General features: G+C 38.4%; 2 protein-coding genes across 2 annotated transcripts; one reads left to right on the top strand and one right to left on the bottom strand.

The window, feature by feature from the left end:
* Positions 1–4,594: 4,594 nt before the first annotated feature.
* Positions 4,595–5,161, top strand: LOC140820842 (aminomethyltransferase, mitochondrial-like). Its single transcript, XM_073181204.1, has one exon. It carries the CDS (start codon positions 4,595–4,597, stop codon positions 5,159–5,161), a length of 567 nt encoding a protein of 188 aa, XP_073037305.1.
* Positions 5,162–9,382: 4,221 nt separating this feature from the next.
* Positions 9,383–14,852, bottom strand: LOC140820841 (TATA-box-binding protein 2). Its single transcript, XM_073181203.1, has 10 exons — positions 14,649–14,852; positions 14,179–14,295; positions 12,916–13,003; positions 12,647–12,718; positions 12,401–12,451; positions 12,117–12,161; positions 11,912–12,004; positions 10,500–10,601; positions 10,329–10,402; positions 9,383–9,769 (listed from the first exon to the last, which is right to left on the bottom strand). Coding segments are annotated over exons 2-10 (606 nt in total). The 5' UTR covers positions 14,259–14,295; positions 14,649–14,852; the 3' UTR covers positions 9,383–9,768.
* Positions 14,853–15,425: the final 573 nt, after the last annotated feature.

The following is a 15,425-nucleotide window of genomic DNA, read 5'->3' as shown; positions in this document are numbered from 1 at the left end:
TCTTCCATTTGAGATGGCGCCATCAACAACTCATCGACTTGAAGCTCATCATCTTCGTATTCTTCTTCTTGGACAACTTCAGTTCCATAAGTGTCCCATGCTTCCTCTTCCCTTAGTTTGTCCAGTACTTGCTGCACATGTGCCTTCCATATAGAGGTTGCAGCTATCTCCTTTTCTTTTTGGTTCGAATCAATCATCAATCTCCTCAATCAGTGGCTGAATTATCGGCCTAGACGGCACGATAACAGTAGGTTTGAGGATTCTTTCCAACACCGAGCTTGTAGTTGGTGTTTGCATGTACAGTGGATTTTCTTTCTTGCTATTGCTACGGATTTTGATGGGCCCAAAATCCCCATTGTAATATCTGGCTTCTACTGCACTTGCACTTGTTTGGAACGGTTGTCCATCCGCTTCCACGACCTCCACGTCATCCCCTTTCCAAAATAACAACAGCTGGTGCATTGAGGATGGTATGCACTGGTTTGCATGTATCCAATCTCTGCCTAACAACGCTTGGAAGTTGGCGGAGGAGTTTACCACGAAGAATGCACATAAAGATGACATACTCCCCACAGTAACATCAGCGGGGAGTACCCCAATGGTCTTGGTAGTTTCGCCTGTAAATGCAGCAACCGAAACTTCTGAAGGAATCAAGTTTTCCTCATTTTTGCCCAGACTTTTCAACATTCTTACTGGGAGAACGTTTACCGCTGAGCCATTGTCTATCAACACTCTAGACACTGGCTTCCCATTCAAGTGGGCTTTGATGTACAACGGCCTTATGTGCTTGGTCATGGCCGGTGTAGGCTTTTCAAGTATTACTTGTTTAGGCTTATTCGGGTGATCTTCCTTGATAATCACTCTTGGACTCCCTTCAGGGAGTTTATTTGCATGCTCTTTCTTTTGCACTGATCCTTGGGGCATCAACTCCCCACTCGCTTCTTCCATCATTTTAAACCTCTCGGGTAGTATCACCACTGCTGTGGCACAATCCACAGTGATGTGAAATTCTCCAATACAAAAATTGATTGTTTTTCTTGCTTGATCATCTTCTTCGCTTAACAAATCATCGTCATCTTCAACAAACTTATCCTCAGTAGCGGATCTTCCAAACTTGGACTTACTCCCCACTGGCTCCCTGGAAACTGGAACATCAATTGTGGATTCATTTTTCAACTTAGCGGACTCCTCTCTTCTTGCCACCGCTCTTTCTCTCAAAAGTCGTCTCTTTTGTGTCCTAGTCGGTGGCCTAGGGAACTTTTTGTGTTGGGCCACCCTCCAAGACTCACTGAACTCCCCTCTGGCTGGAAGAACGTATCTCGGCTTTACTCCACTGTTCTCAATCATTTTTCCTTTTGTGATTTCGTATGAACGCCGTTCTCTGCCTTGATCAGCTGATAATTTTCTAGTTTCCACATTTCGTGACTCAAATGCATATGCATTTCTCTTGTCCGAATACCTTTGACTATGATTGCAAGATGACTCCCCTCTAAATCGTTGTTTCTCCACCACTGGTCTTTCAAGGAAATGTTGATTCCTCGGCCTAAAGGCCGCGGATTCACCAACATTTCTGGGGAAACGTGGTTGAATTGTGCGCATTCGATCGACACTATGCCTTCCAGGTGCTTCAAACATTTGACCCTTTGGAATCCAGTATTTCTTGATTACCCGGTCTTTCACTGCAAAGGATCGGCTTCTTTTCTCATTGAGAAGATCCCTCAAATCTGTCACATTCACATTAACCAAAGCTACCGGGGGAAAAGGATCATCATCCACCGCCATAGACTCTTGTTTGTTGGGGAATTTCACAACTCCCTTGTTAATTCTATCTTGCAAAATGTTCTTGAACGCCCAACAAGATTTGGTGGCATGATTATAGGAGTTGTGGTATTTACAATACTCTCGTCCCTTCAGCTCTTCTGTAGGTGGCATCTTGTGATCAGGCGGGAATGTGATGAACTTTTCTTTCACCAAGAAGTCGAAAACTTCTTCGGTCTTTGATACATCGAATGTATACTGCATGTCTTTGGGGAGTTGGGAGTTGTTCTTCTCTGTTGGCTTCTTTTTCAGCAGCGGAACTGTGCAAGACCCGGCCGATTGCATCTCTGCCAATGCCACCTCTTCCACCTCCTGATAATAAGACCCCATAGTAGTTTTCTTCTTGTACGACTCTTCCCGCAAGAGTTCTTCGTATTCAGCCACTTTGGCGGCTAGCTCGAAGAAATCCCTGAACTCCATTCCCTGGAATTTCTTCCTTAGTTCAAAATCCAGCCCTTTTTGTGCCATTTTCACGAACTCTGTCTCCGGTAAGAACACCTTGCATCTATTCTTCATCTTTTTGAACATGTCGATAAAATATTCCACAGACTCTCCTTTCTTTTGAGTGACTCTCGATAAGTCGGCAATGCACACTTCTGGTTCTGTTCTGCAGAATTGAATGTGGAATTGTCTTTCCATTTCTTGCCAACTCATCACGGAATTTCTGGGGAGTGAGGCATACCAAGCGAATGCGGTTCCAGTGAGGGAATTTGGGAATAGCCGCAACTTTAGATTGTCGAAGTTCTCCAAGTTGGCTAACTCCCCGCATTGAATGGTGAATCTGGCTATGTGTTCCATGCTGGACTGGCCATCTTCCCCGGAGAACAAACTGAAATCATGAACTCTATAACCCCTTGGGTACGGGTTATTCACGTCAATGTAGTCTGGATAGGGTTTGTGGAACTCTGGGCGGCCAATTTGTTTCAAGGCCGGCCCATACAGCTCTTGAACAGCTTCTTTCACCATTTCTGGATCAATCCCGTGCATGTTCCGAGCAGGGAGTTGGTGATGGTAGTAATTTGCCCCCCGAGCCTGGAACCCTGCATTTAAACCAAAATTACCTCCTGGGAAGCCCACATATACTCCTTGATAATCCATGTGTGACATATCTTCATACGCTCCCGGTTGGTATAGAGGATTGGTCACGCTGTATACTTGAGTACTTGGTTGTTTCGAGCTCCCCACTCCATGAGCACGTGGATATGGCTGAGCCCTCCCTCCTAGGCTTTCTTCTCTCTTGTGAGGTGGTGTATACCTTTTTTCTGGTTGATTTGGGAGAGTAAACTCCGGGCGGCGAGGATCGCCAGCCCTTGAGTTTCCAACTCCCTGGTCGAACTCATGGACTTGGTTACTTCCCTGACCAGTCTCTTTGACAGTGATATTTTGCTCCCCTCAGGTAGACTGGTTCGGTTTACTCAGTAGAGTCTTTAAACAGTCAGACATGGCTTTAGATAATGCCACTGAGATCTCTTCAATCTTTATGGCGGTCAACTCTTCCACCACTCTGTCTGAAACTTGATCATATGTAATAGGAATCTGCAGCAGATCTACTTCTTCAGCCTATGGTTCAACACTAGGTTGCTCTGGCTGTGGAACCTGGGTTCCCTCTTGATTAGCCAGAGACTCCCCACTGTCCTGTTTGACGTTTTCTTTCCTTCTTGGCGGCATAGTGATGGTCCCACCGGGCGTGCCAAAAATATGTTTGCACAATATTTGGTGTTGCGGGCGTGCCAGGTGCGAAGTGCACCGATTTGTATGAAAATGATAAAATCTAACTTCTAAATAATCAAACGACGTGAATTCTAAATTTGACCGTCAGTTCTAGTCTCCTAAAATAACTATAACGCCAAAATGAAGAAAAACTATTGGAAAGTGGTGGAAATAAACCCCTGACATGACTTTGAATTTACAAAAGCTGTAGGAATTCATCAAACATGAAAAATATAATAAATTGAGTTGTTGAAATCTAAAAACGAGAGCACGTAGAATGCTATAAATATACTGAAAAACATGAAAACTATTGCTTGAAAATTTGAAAGATTAGCAGAGAGCTTTTTCAGATTTGTCTGTGTAGAGAGTTGAGTTGTGTGTGTCTCGAGTCCGTAGCCGATTGCCTCCTTTTCTTCCTAGTAACTGGTCGGTTCTCCTCCACTCCCCCATCATCCATGTTCCCCGCTTTTTACGCCACGATCTCAACCTCCCTTCCCATGATCTTTTCCCTTTTCCGCGCTTCATGATCAGTTTTTTTTTGAAAATTAATCGGTTGCACTTGATGGGCTTCTAATAAAATAATTAAATTGGGCTTCTAATTAAATTATTTTGGCCCAAACAACGTGTATGCGGGAAAGGGGTCCAACTGAAGTGCAAATGCATATACGTGTATGCGGGAAAGGGGTCCGACTGAAGTGCAATGCATAATGTAAAGGACAAGGGAATCGTCTTGAATGGATGCAGCACATAAGAGCACATAAGGGCACGCAAGGGTTGAGACTTACCTGTGTTTCAAAGAGCCCCAAACAACACTAAGGCTTAGGTGTCGAATACACCGGAAAACTGAGGCCAACTCATGGCCAATTCTCAATCCAGCATTACCTGTTAAGAGCAAACATGCGAACCACATATACAACAAGAGACTACATACCTATTCTTTTCACCGCCTGTGGAAATGGCACCGGAATGAAGAATGCATGCAGAATGAGCTTTTTTGGTCTCTTGAGCCCCCAAAAGTCCTTCAGATCAATAAAAATGGCCATGGTAATTCCAAATCCAAGGAGGAATGGAAGCTACAGAGGGTAAACATGCAATACAAGATATTTACGAATATGAGAGGAGGGGGATTGTGGCAACTTGGTCAATAGATGATTCAGTAATCACGAAGGTGACAAATGATCATATATACCTGGTTGTTAATGCCGATTGCAGAGACAAGGATCTTGCCCATATTGAGGAACACATGAAGGAATTCACATCAAAAGGTGGTGACGTTTCATGGCACATTCACGATGAGCGTTCCCTTCTAGCTCTGCAGGGGCCTCTAGCTGCCCGAGTTCTCCAGCACCTGACTAAAGAAGATTTGAGCAAGATATACTTTAGTGACTTCAAAGTGATAGACATCAATGGAGCGACCTGCTATCTTACTCGAACAGGGTACACATGCAAAGATGGCTTTGAAATCTCCATCCCTTCAGAGCATGCTGTTGATCTTGCAAAAGCGATTCTTGACAAACCTGAGAATAAGGTAAGATTAACAGGGTTGGGAGCTCGAGACAGCCTTCATCTAGAAGCTGGACTGTGCTTGTATGGCAACGACATGGAGCAGCACACAACACCTGTTGAGGCATGATTAACATGGATCCATTTGCCCCATCCACAGGACAAAGGCTAATGTATGGCCAAAATCCCTCCAACCCAAAACTCCCCCAGGAATACCGCGCTAATGAGTAAAGGAGGACAACTCAAACAGAACGTCTAAATGGGGCACAATCATCTATCCTACAATTCTCAGAAAAGAATCAGTACAAGACCCTAGTACAGAGATTCACGCTCTTTTCTCGTACACATCAAGACTTGAAATACAAAGCAAAGGGAATGTTCAGGTTATTTTCACAAATGCAAATAAGATTGTGACTAAATTTGCAAAACACGGGAGAGAAATATCAAGCAACAATTCAAGAAAAGAGAGTGAGAAAATACCGATGGTAGTAAAGAGTGATGAACTTTTGTGGGAGGTCCAATGCGCCAAAGGCTCCCCGAAGGCCGTTGCGACCACTGGTGGGATCAACGTGGAAGAAGTTCGTGTGGAAAGAACAGAGGCAGCTGTAGAAGTGTCTAAAATAGCCATGGCAGTCGTTGGGTGGTGACCCGAGCCGAGAAAGACGATCGCCCTTGCGGAGTAGGGCTGGCCAAAAATCGAAGGTGCGCCCGTAGATTATCCAAAAGCAACAGCAAAAGGAGATGACGAGCAGATTCCGATAGAGGCCGTGGTGAACCGGGGAGCCATGGCGGTTGGGGCGTCGGTCTAGCTGAGAATGACAAAACAAAATTTTAATGTATTCTTGTTTGGACAAATTCACAAACATCATCAATGCGCAATGATGAGCAAAGTGACTTCTTGGTTGGAACAACTAACGTAAGATGCAGTGATTAACTGGTAGAGATTGATGGTATTGGTCATGGTCGACTGGGGAGTTAAGCTTGGTGGAATAGATGGAGTAACGATTGAGGAGTTGAAGAATTGTTGAATTTTGCTTGTGACTGGGAGTTAAGCTTGTTTAGACAAATTCACAAACCTCATGATCTGCTCACTCTACTTAGTGCAGAAAGTTGAGAGAATCTAATGGTATGGATGGAAGCTTTGCAGGCTGTGAAGGAAATGTTTCCAAGAAATGTCCAACAGTGAGTTAATGGCTCCTATGGAAGATATCATCATCGTGACAGATAAGTTGAGGCAAAGATTGTTGGGTGAAGGCTTGAGTGAAAATGTCATTCAAGAGAGTGAACAGATCATGAGGATAGAGTATGCATCTCTGTAGAGTTACTAAAGGATGGTTTGGAATTCTGGAAGAAAAATGAGAAAGAAAAAAGGAAAGCGGGATACTAAATTTTTGAATATGAATGTTTATGCTGAAGTTCTGACACAGACTTTTGAAAGCGGATGTGGCTTCATGGGCTTTAGTTTCATGGGCTTAAAAAAAATGGATCAAGGAATTATTAACAAGCATTTTGGCCCAATGGGCCAATGCTTGCGGGAGGCATTTGTTTGCACCAAAAATTAAATTGAGCCCAATTAATTGTCTAAGCCCAAAAGCTTAAATTATTAGAGAAAAACAAGAGGCCCATTAGTATATCTAAATAAGCAGATAACCTCCAAGCAAGAACGTGGGAGGTTGAGATCGTGGCGTGAAAAGCAGGGAACGTGGATCATGGGGGAGTGGAGTGAAACTGCACAACGATGGGGAGAGAAGAGATCGGCAAACACTGACAGAGAACACTCTACACACACAACTCAACTCAACACAGACAAATCTGCAAAAAGCTCTCTGCTAAATTTACAATCTTCAAGCAATTGTTTTTCAAGCTTTTCAGTATATTTCTAGCGTCTTTTCATTTTAGATTTCAGCACAAGTTATTATATTTTCAAGTTTTGATGAATTCCTACAATTTTGTAAATTCAAAATCATGTCAGGGGTTTATTTGCGTCGATTCACAATAGTTTTCTTTATTTTGGCATTGCATTTGTTTTAAGAGACTATAACTGACGGTCGAATTTAGAATTCACGTCGCTTGAATTTTTAGAAGTTAGATTTTTATCATTTTACACAAATCGGTGCACTTTCGCACCTGGCACGCCCGCAACACCAAATATTGTGCAAACAGGTTCATCATAAATTTCGAGCTCCACTCATTGAAATTCTTGTAAGCTTCAGATGTCACAGGCAGCTGAATACAGTCACAAAATGTGATCACACTCTGTTTTTATATTTCTTTCACAGTTCTATCTTGACAACTTCAAATATGATAAAAATCATCTTTTTAACACAAATTTGCTATAAAACCATAAAGGTTCTTCCTACAATAAAATAATATAAAAATATATCAATTAAACATGTCGGAGAAGGGAAAACAATGGGAAATTTGACTAGATGTACGTCTTAAATGTTTTTGAGGAACCGAAACAATTTCCATACAACGATACGGTAGCTTAAACTTCCATGACATGTTTCTTTCCTGAGTGCATCATCCCAAAGATGAGAATCTCTTCTGAACGGCCATAGCACAATTGACAACTCTGCTATTTTTTCCCTCGTCATACAATGTGCTATGCTGTATCTGGCTCGCTTTACTGCATAACACAATCCCTTCAGCCAGTTCATCTAACCAAGAAGCACAGATAAGAAACAAGAAATGGATAGCGAGCAGCCATACTGGCACCACAAAAGAAATGTCAATCTTTCATGCAATCTACAGAAAAGAACCAAACCCAAATTATTAAAGGCTAACAGTGACAAATTAAATGCAGAATGTTCTCAAAAACAGGCAATTCATCTTTTTAAATATTTTCCACATAAAATAGGAAGTTCGAGGAATATTTTTGATTATTATGAACGGTAAGAAGTGAGTGAGGCTAATTTGAATGAACTGTCCATCATTTCTGCATATTGAAGTAGTAGAAGTACATGTTATTTTATCATAAAACTGAAAAATCATAGATGACACATATGCTAACTGTACTCGAAATTTGGGGACAACCATCCCTAAGACAACATAAAAGGGCCAAAGGAATGGAAACTGGACAGATTAATGATGAAAAGGAAAAAAAAGACAGACCTCCATCTTTCATTGTGCAACTTCATCAAACAGTTGGTACAGAAATCAAACCTTACACTTAATAAAACTTAAAACTCCCGTCATGGATGTCAATTTACAGAAATCATAGCTCATTCTTCAACTAAATAAATATTAAAACCCCAAAACAGGCATTTGAGTTTACTGAAATCGAAAATATGAAAAGGAAAAAAAAAAGATAAAAAGTTCGAGAATTTTGTGAATCATTACCATGTCTGACCGGGAGATATTAGGACAGTAGTGGATTAATAATTCCGTAAATTAACCATCTAGTTGGAAATAATATCTAAACTAAGAGTTTTGATATGTTACGTATCTATCGTACACATCTATGTGAGCATCGATGAGTGTTACTCATTCATTGGATGTGATGAAATATAGAAAATTGCACATCAACATGTGAGTGACACCTCATCGGTGATGTGTACGGTAGATGTGCAGCATATCGAAATTATCTAAATTAAATACACAAATAAATAACTATAAACATAAATATGTAAATAAAATATTGGAACAGATTCCTGTTTAATAACGTCTAAACCAATTACAAATTTGTTTTTGTCATTTTATTGAGTTTCCAAATTTATCCTTTTCAACCATAAATAAAATCACATATTACAAATATTTCATCCACTTTCGATCACATTTAAAATATCGACCTGCAATATTTAAAATGCTTTTTAAATTTTTATCCACTGTTAACGAATTTGAATTTTGAAAACCTGAACAACAAACAAAATTTTAAGATGAAAATCCCGCCATTTTAAAATCTCAATAATTATTAAATAAATTTATTCATTTTCTTTCGCTAAACTAATTTTGTCACAATGATAGAAATTGTTGCAAGTTTGACGGCATTTTCGTGTTTTTCCTGTCCTTTTCTTTAACTCCAACTTTTTACTATGCCAATTTATCATTAGAATAAAATGATGGAAGAGTAGGTCTCCAATAGATATCTATATTTGTGAAAAAGATCAATTCGTTCAATCAAAAAATAATATTTTCTATGAGTCAGATCGACCATCCGTTTCATAAAATTAATTCGTAAACAGTCTTATGATAGTTCTTTTTATGGTAGAAATGGCATGAGAAAATGTCTTGGTAAAGAGAAAAGAAAAAGATAAGGAATTACTAATAGACTGAATGGTCTCCTCTACGATACCAAACACTGGGCCTGACCTATTCAGTGGCTAGACTGGGCTTGATATACATCTTATGCTACATTAATATTTTATTTTAATAAATAAATGGTAAAGAATGCTTGTCTAAACGCAGTTCCATAAACAAAGTAGAAGTTGGTAGCAAACGAACATTAATTTGTGGATAACATTACAAAAGAGAAAGCAACTCCAAATCTCATACATTGGCCTCTTAGTGAAGCAAACACAATAAATAATACGACCAGAAGAGTTTCGTTAGCACTTGAAACAGTAAGGCTTCCCTCTGTCCCGCGGTGCACATAGTCATTGAAGCATGAAAAGCAAACTCCAATGGCTTCACTCTATTTCCCATTATTCATCGGACACCGTCTATTTACGATTCAACCCCACTTCTGTGCAGGCAGCCTTCATGATTCTCAACACAACAATTATCTGGATAAATCAATCTGCATGACATATAAAGAACATATCAGTATATAGCCAAGTTATTACTGACATTCCCAAGTTCACGTCTCTTCCCTCGGAAGATCCCTAGGAAGAATAAGTAATACCATTTCCAACCTTTTAAAAAATCTATCAAGTGTATTATGAAATATGATTGCGGATGATGGTGAGAGAGAGATAGATATCCATAAAAATTTTGTTCCTTTTCGCCTCCAACTAAATCTGAAACAAGGTTTATTTTGGTCGCTAGCTCTAGTTCCCACTTTGTGCTCCTTTATAACTTTTAATTTTCTCTTTTCCAGCACAACATTATGACAAAATTTGGAAATATTTTATCCAAAAGTTTGATAAATATTCCATGGAGTTGTTAGATAACGCCAATGGTGTCTTGTACTATAGCAACAACCGAGAAGCCAACATCTAAGAGGCTGCTGATTAGTTGCTCCCTGCTTTCTTTATAGTGGAAGCCTAGAAAATCTAGTTATTAAATAATGAAACAGAAACAGACAAATACTACAAATATTTCAAAATTATATGTGCTTAAGCCATTAAGTTAAGTACCATTGCTGAACTTTCCGAAATTCGGTGAGAACTGGATATATATTTTCAAAGGCAGTATAAGTCTCTTCCCTGACCTGAAAAGGAAAGCACCACGTTGCATGAAGTGGAAACACAAACAAAATACCATGAAAAGTCAAAGAATCAGCGAGCTAACAACTTAGAAGTCACTACCTTGGCTCCGGTGAGAACAATCTTTCCAGATACAAAAATAAGCAGCACGATTTTTGGCTGTTTCATCCGATAGATTAACCCAGGGAAAAGTTCTGGTTCATACTGCACCAGAAAAAGAGGCCATGCAAAAAGAAACACTTACCTCATTGGTTGTGGGATAGGATAAATAAATGATACATAGATGTAATTATAAGAAAAAAAGACGATAAGTAAAGTGATGTAATATGATAAAATATATAATGTTTGGTATGATATCAAAAGAATAGATTAATTTTTACTCTAATTACCAAAATACCCTCATCATGTTTTAACGATTACCTTATTATTATATTAATTTTTTCCCAACACCTTCTTTTTCTTATTTTTTCCTCTTCATATCATCTTACAATCTCTCCTCTTCCACTGTAAAACATTTCTTTTTAATTTTTAACTTACTGTAAAACAATTTCAATTTTTACAAATTTTCACAGCCAAATTCCAAAATAAAATATCAACACAAAATCACAGGTTCGGCCACCACCCAAAACATTGACTTGTAATTCCACTAACCAACCTCATATTTTTTCTTTCTTCATACACTTAACTTTTAAGCCAACACTTTATTAATCTTCTTTCAGCTTTCGAATCTCGTGTCTCCCTCTATTTTTTACATGTTCTATTTGGTATGTCATTGTTTTGTAATGAGAAAATTCACTGTGAATAACAAATTATCCATATTCTATTTGGTAAATATTTCTAAATTATACTGTGTCAATGATTATCAAAAGTGATATTTTCAAAATTTTAATTTTAATATCACATTTGAATATAATACCCAATGACAATATTTTGGGAAGTGGTAAAAATTTGAATCACACGTAATAAATTGTCATTGGAAGCATAGGGTTTTATGCTATAATTTGGGAAATAATTGAAAATGAGGTGAATATACATGTTTTTATTTTGCTGGGAGAAAAATGAATTTGGAAACATAAACCAAGGATCTAGCCTCCGATTTCAAAATACACAAAAAATCTCTCTTTGTTGCCAGAAACACATGCACAAATCTTAAGAATCAAGCGATTCCCAGATTTTGAATCTAAATGCATGCTTAATCCACCTTTTCCAAGGTCATAGCATCTCATGACAGAATATATTGTTTTTGTCCTGCTGTACAATCTTTGTTTTTATCCATATTCTTTGAATTTTTAGCTCAAAGATTTCTAGGAAAAACATAGGTCAACCATATGAATAAAATTATGAAGAGTACCAAATTGCAACATGTTTGTGAAAGACTCGTCATTTTCTACCAACTTTACGTTTGCCATAATTACAACTATCGGAATGCTGACTACGTTAGTTTTCTTTTAAGATCTTTAGCACCATAATAGAAACATGAATAAAAATAATAGAAACATGAATAAATCACTCACGCTTGAAAAGGCACCATGCGCATATGCAAGACCTTCAAGACGAATAGGAAACTTAACATCACATGAACCGACTATGTTCTGAATCTTGAAATCCTACGAGCAGAAAAGTATAGCATGTAAGCTGTGTGGTACTCATATTGACACCTGGAAAATGAACAACCAGCTAAAGAAGTACTAAATTACCGGTCAGTGGATATGGAAATACCTTAAATTTCGCGGGAAAACCAAGCTTCTGAATAATTCTAGCATACTGAAGAACAAGGAGTGGAATTAAATGAGAGATAATCAGGGACAACAGAAAGAACAGAATTTGTGGTATGGGAAAATTATTTTTTCAAGAAAACATTTAAAGCTGTGTTGAGATTTAAAAAAAATCATCAGAAGCCATGGTAGTGAAAGGTTCATCATGCCTTATTCTGGATCTCATCCAGTGAACACCTGCTGCTACATTGAAGGCATGCAAGTACTGTAACATATTAATTATTATACCTTCCGAGCGGCTAATTTTGACTGTTGTTCACTTTTCGCTCCCGTACAAACCTAAAACGGAAATGAGAAACATAGATCAACAAGAAGATTGGATAAAAAGACTTAGATTTCTCTCCAGGATGCAAGGGATAGAGGAAAGGAGTTTGGAATCAAAATTAACATAAACAGTATAAATAGTTCGGTATGCCGTGAACAGAAATCTAGAACAAGCATCAAATTATAAAAGTTGCCCACAAAATGACTCACCATCTTTCCAGACGCAAAAATTAGAGCTGTCGTTTTCGGTTCTCTTATCCTCATGATCACAGCAGCAAAACGCTGCAAGCCAATAAAATCAACTTAAGCATACACTTTATATGTGAAAACAAAAACCAATAACTTTCTTGAAGCCATCTTCTGTTAAGGTAAGTGTAGCCAGGCAATAAGCATGATGACTACTCTTTCTTTGTGTTAAGGACAAAACGTACATGCATAGAACAACAGTATCATTAAAAGTAGAAATGGGTTTACTGAACCTTGGGATTGTATTCTGCATTGCGAGCTTGCAAAGCTATAGCTTTAAGATCCAATTTACAGTCCAAATTGACTGTTGACACAATATTCCTTCATGTAGATCAAAGCAAGACTGTTAAATCTACATAACATTTATTTTTTATACATATAAGAAGAATACTCAGTCAAGTAGGAACTTCTGGGGCTAGGTGAATTTGTTGTTAGTTCAACAAGTGCTATTTATTTTAATTTAACAAATTTAGCCAAATGGAGGATCGCGTTTGAAACAAAAAAATACAATGTTCACACACACAGAGGCCGCGGTACAGATTCTTGCCACCTGACGGGCTCTAACACCTTTCATAAATCGTCGGAACAAACCAAACAAAGAGGATAAAATTTAGAGGAAGCTCTAGAAGAAGGAAGCATCAAATTTCCTGAAACCAACTACTTCAAATAGGGACAAAAGGATGTACACGAAAAAAAACAAGTCCCCTCCAATCATGCAAGGATTGGTAATTTGCCTCCATCCTCCTAGACCTGTTCACAATCTGCTTTGTCTGTCTCTATCAAATGATTTGATTAAGTATATCAACATTTACCTCAATATTTCACGGAATTTTACCAAAATAAAGCTGGATGACATTTTTGCACGGTTAAATTTCAGCAAAATACCCAAGACATCTTCGTTTTCACCAACTTAATCTACTGACATTTTTTCCCTTTACTTACAACTATTTCCTATTTTCTATGAGCTAACCATCACTCGGAGTTGTTTGCGACCTTGCCATGGTCGGTCACAAATGCAACATTCATTTGCTTATTATGCACCAGGTAAATCATCCTTTTACATCAGGTTGATTCTCATTTATTATACTTAATTAATATTTAAACACTGTTAGTTTTGCTGATCGGTACATTTTTAACATATAATATGGAAACAAGCACTTTGACATAAAGTCTGCGCACAGAGTTTCGCCAAAATCAAAGGCACTAGTATTTCACAAGAAGCAGTGCTTATAAGCCAATTCATTGGCTTGTCTCACAACTTTAGTGCAAGAGCATATATGAGTGCTTAAATGCCAATTTTTTCACCTCTTTCGCTCAACATCATTGATTTGAGAAGTATTAACAAATCAATACTTATTCGCCAGTCCTACGTTATGATATATATCATGACTTTTAATCAGCTCGAGGCAGTTGATAAGGCCCAAGGGTATTTATATGGGCAAAATAATCATTTTCCTGACCAATGAAAGGAAATAAATAATGAGGCGAGCTTTTACTGGAGAGTTGGAACAATTCCAGAAGGATGCTTGGAAAGATCAACCGGCTGGGTTCCTTCCAGCCCTTGTGGATCTGCCATCAAATCACCAGATTTGGATAAACTGACTAGTTACCACCTGTTCAGTATATGCCGACAAAAATAAAGCCACCCAAGTCAACACCACGAAAAGAAAGAACAAAAAGTCGGGCAGATCGTTCCAATCAAATACACACAACTCCCTAGCATCTAATGTAATCCATTAAAATCACATCCAAAAAGAGGGAAAATTCACACACAAAAAAAAAAACCAACATCATAGACGCGAAACTTTTTGCAGACAAAAAACTCCAGATTTTTTCCAAAACAGTCAGAATATCCCACCTCCAAAATCAAAACCCACAAGAAAAAACAGGTGATCATGACCAAGCAGCACACGGTTAAAAAGATTTGAGATCGAAAAACTTTTTCCGAAAGTAGAAAAAGTTAGACCTTTGGCCAACGATTCAGATGGGATCTAGGGTTCGTATAATCTTCCCCTGGAGTGCCTCACTCGATCAACGTAAGAGAATGCATATTAGAGCTAAAAGAATTTGAAATCAGTTGGTTTTATATTGGAAATTTGAAGGAGGATGCGTTTATTTATAGCGATGGGAACTGATACGTTTGCGAGAGGGAGAGATCTGTAGGAGTGGAGAGGAGGGCAGATGTTATAGATCCCCGACGCCTTCGAAGATTTTACCAAATTGTCCTCGCTCCACTGGATCTCTTTTGCATGGGCTTTAACGCTCCTTTAAGCCCAATTCAAGGCCCAAGCTTGTCTAAACAGACCGATTAACCGGCCGGTTGAAGCCTTTTTTAAAAAATTGGCAAAGGTTTTCAGGTGGCGAAAAGAGGAAATTGGGACTGTGGAGGTGTTAATAAAAAAAAAAAAAAGAGTGAAATGTAATTTATTTTTTATCTTTTATTTTAGCATATTTAATTTTGTCAATTAGTGTATTTAAATTTTCATTTTAATTTTATATATAATAAAACTTAAAATTTAACTAAATAAAATACTTACACGACCCTAAAACCTACCTCTCACTCCTCCTAGACCTTTCACTCTTCCCAATCTCTTGTTACCATTCTCCGCAGGTCTCTTCTACGCATTGCCTCAAATTTGTTTAGTTTCTCATTGTACGTTGTAACAATGAGTTTACAAGATATTGGTTTGGAAGAAATCCAACTAGAGAATCACGTATTGATAAGAACCAACTTATTATTTTG

Source organism: Primulina eburnea, unplaced genomic scaffold (assembly GCF_022965805.1).
Source record: "Primulina eburnea isolate SZY01 unplaced genomic scaffold, ASM2296580v1 ctg191_ERROPOS3500000, whole genome shotgun sequence".
Classification (NCBI taxonomy): domain Eukaryota; kingdom Viridiplantae; phylum Streptophyta; class Magnoliopsida; order Lamiales; family Gesneriaceae; genus Primulina; species Primulina eburnea.
Note: the sequence above shows the minus strand (reverse complement) of the source record. Positions and strands in the feature narration are given on the sequence as shown.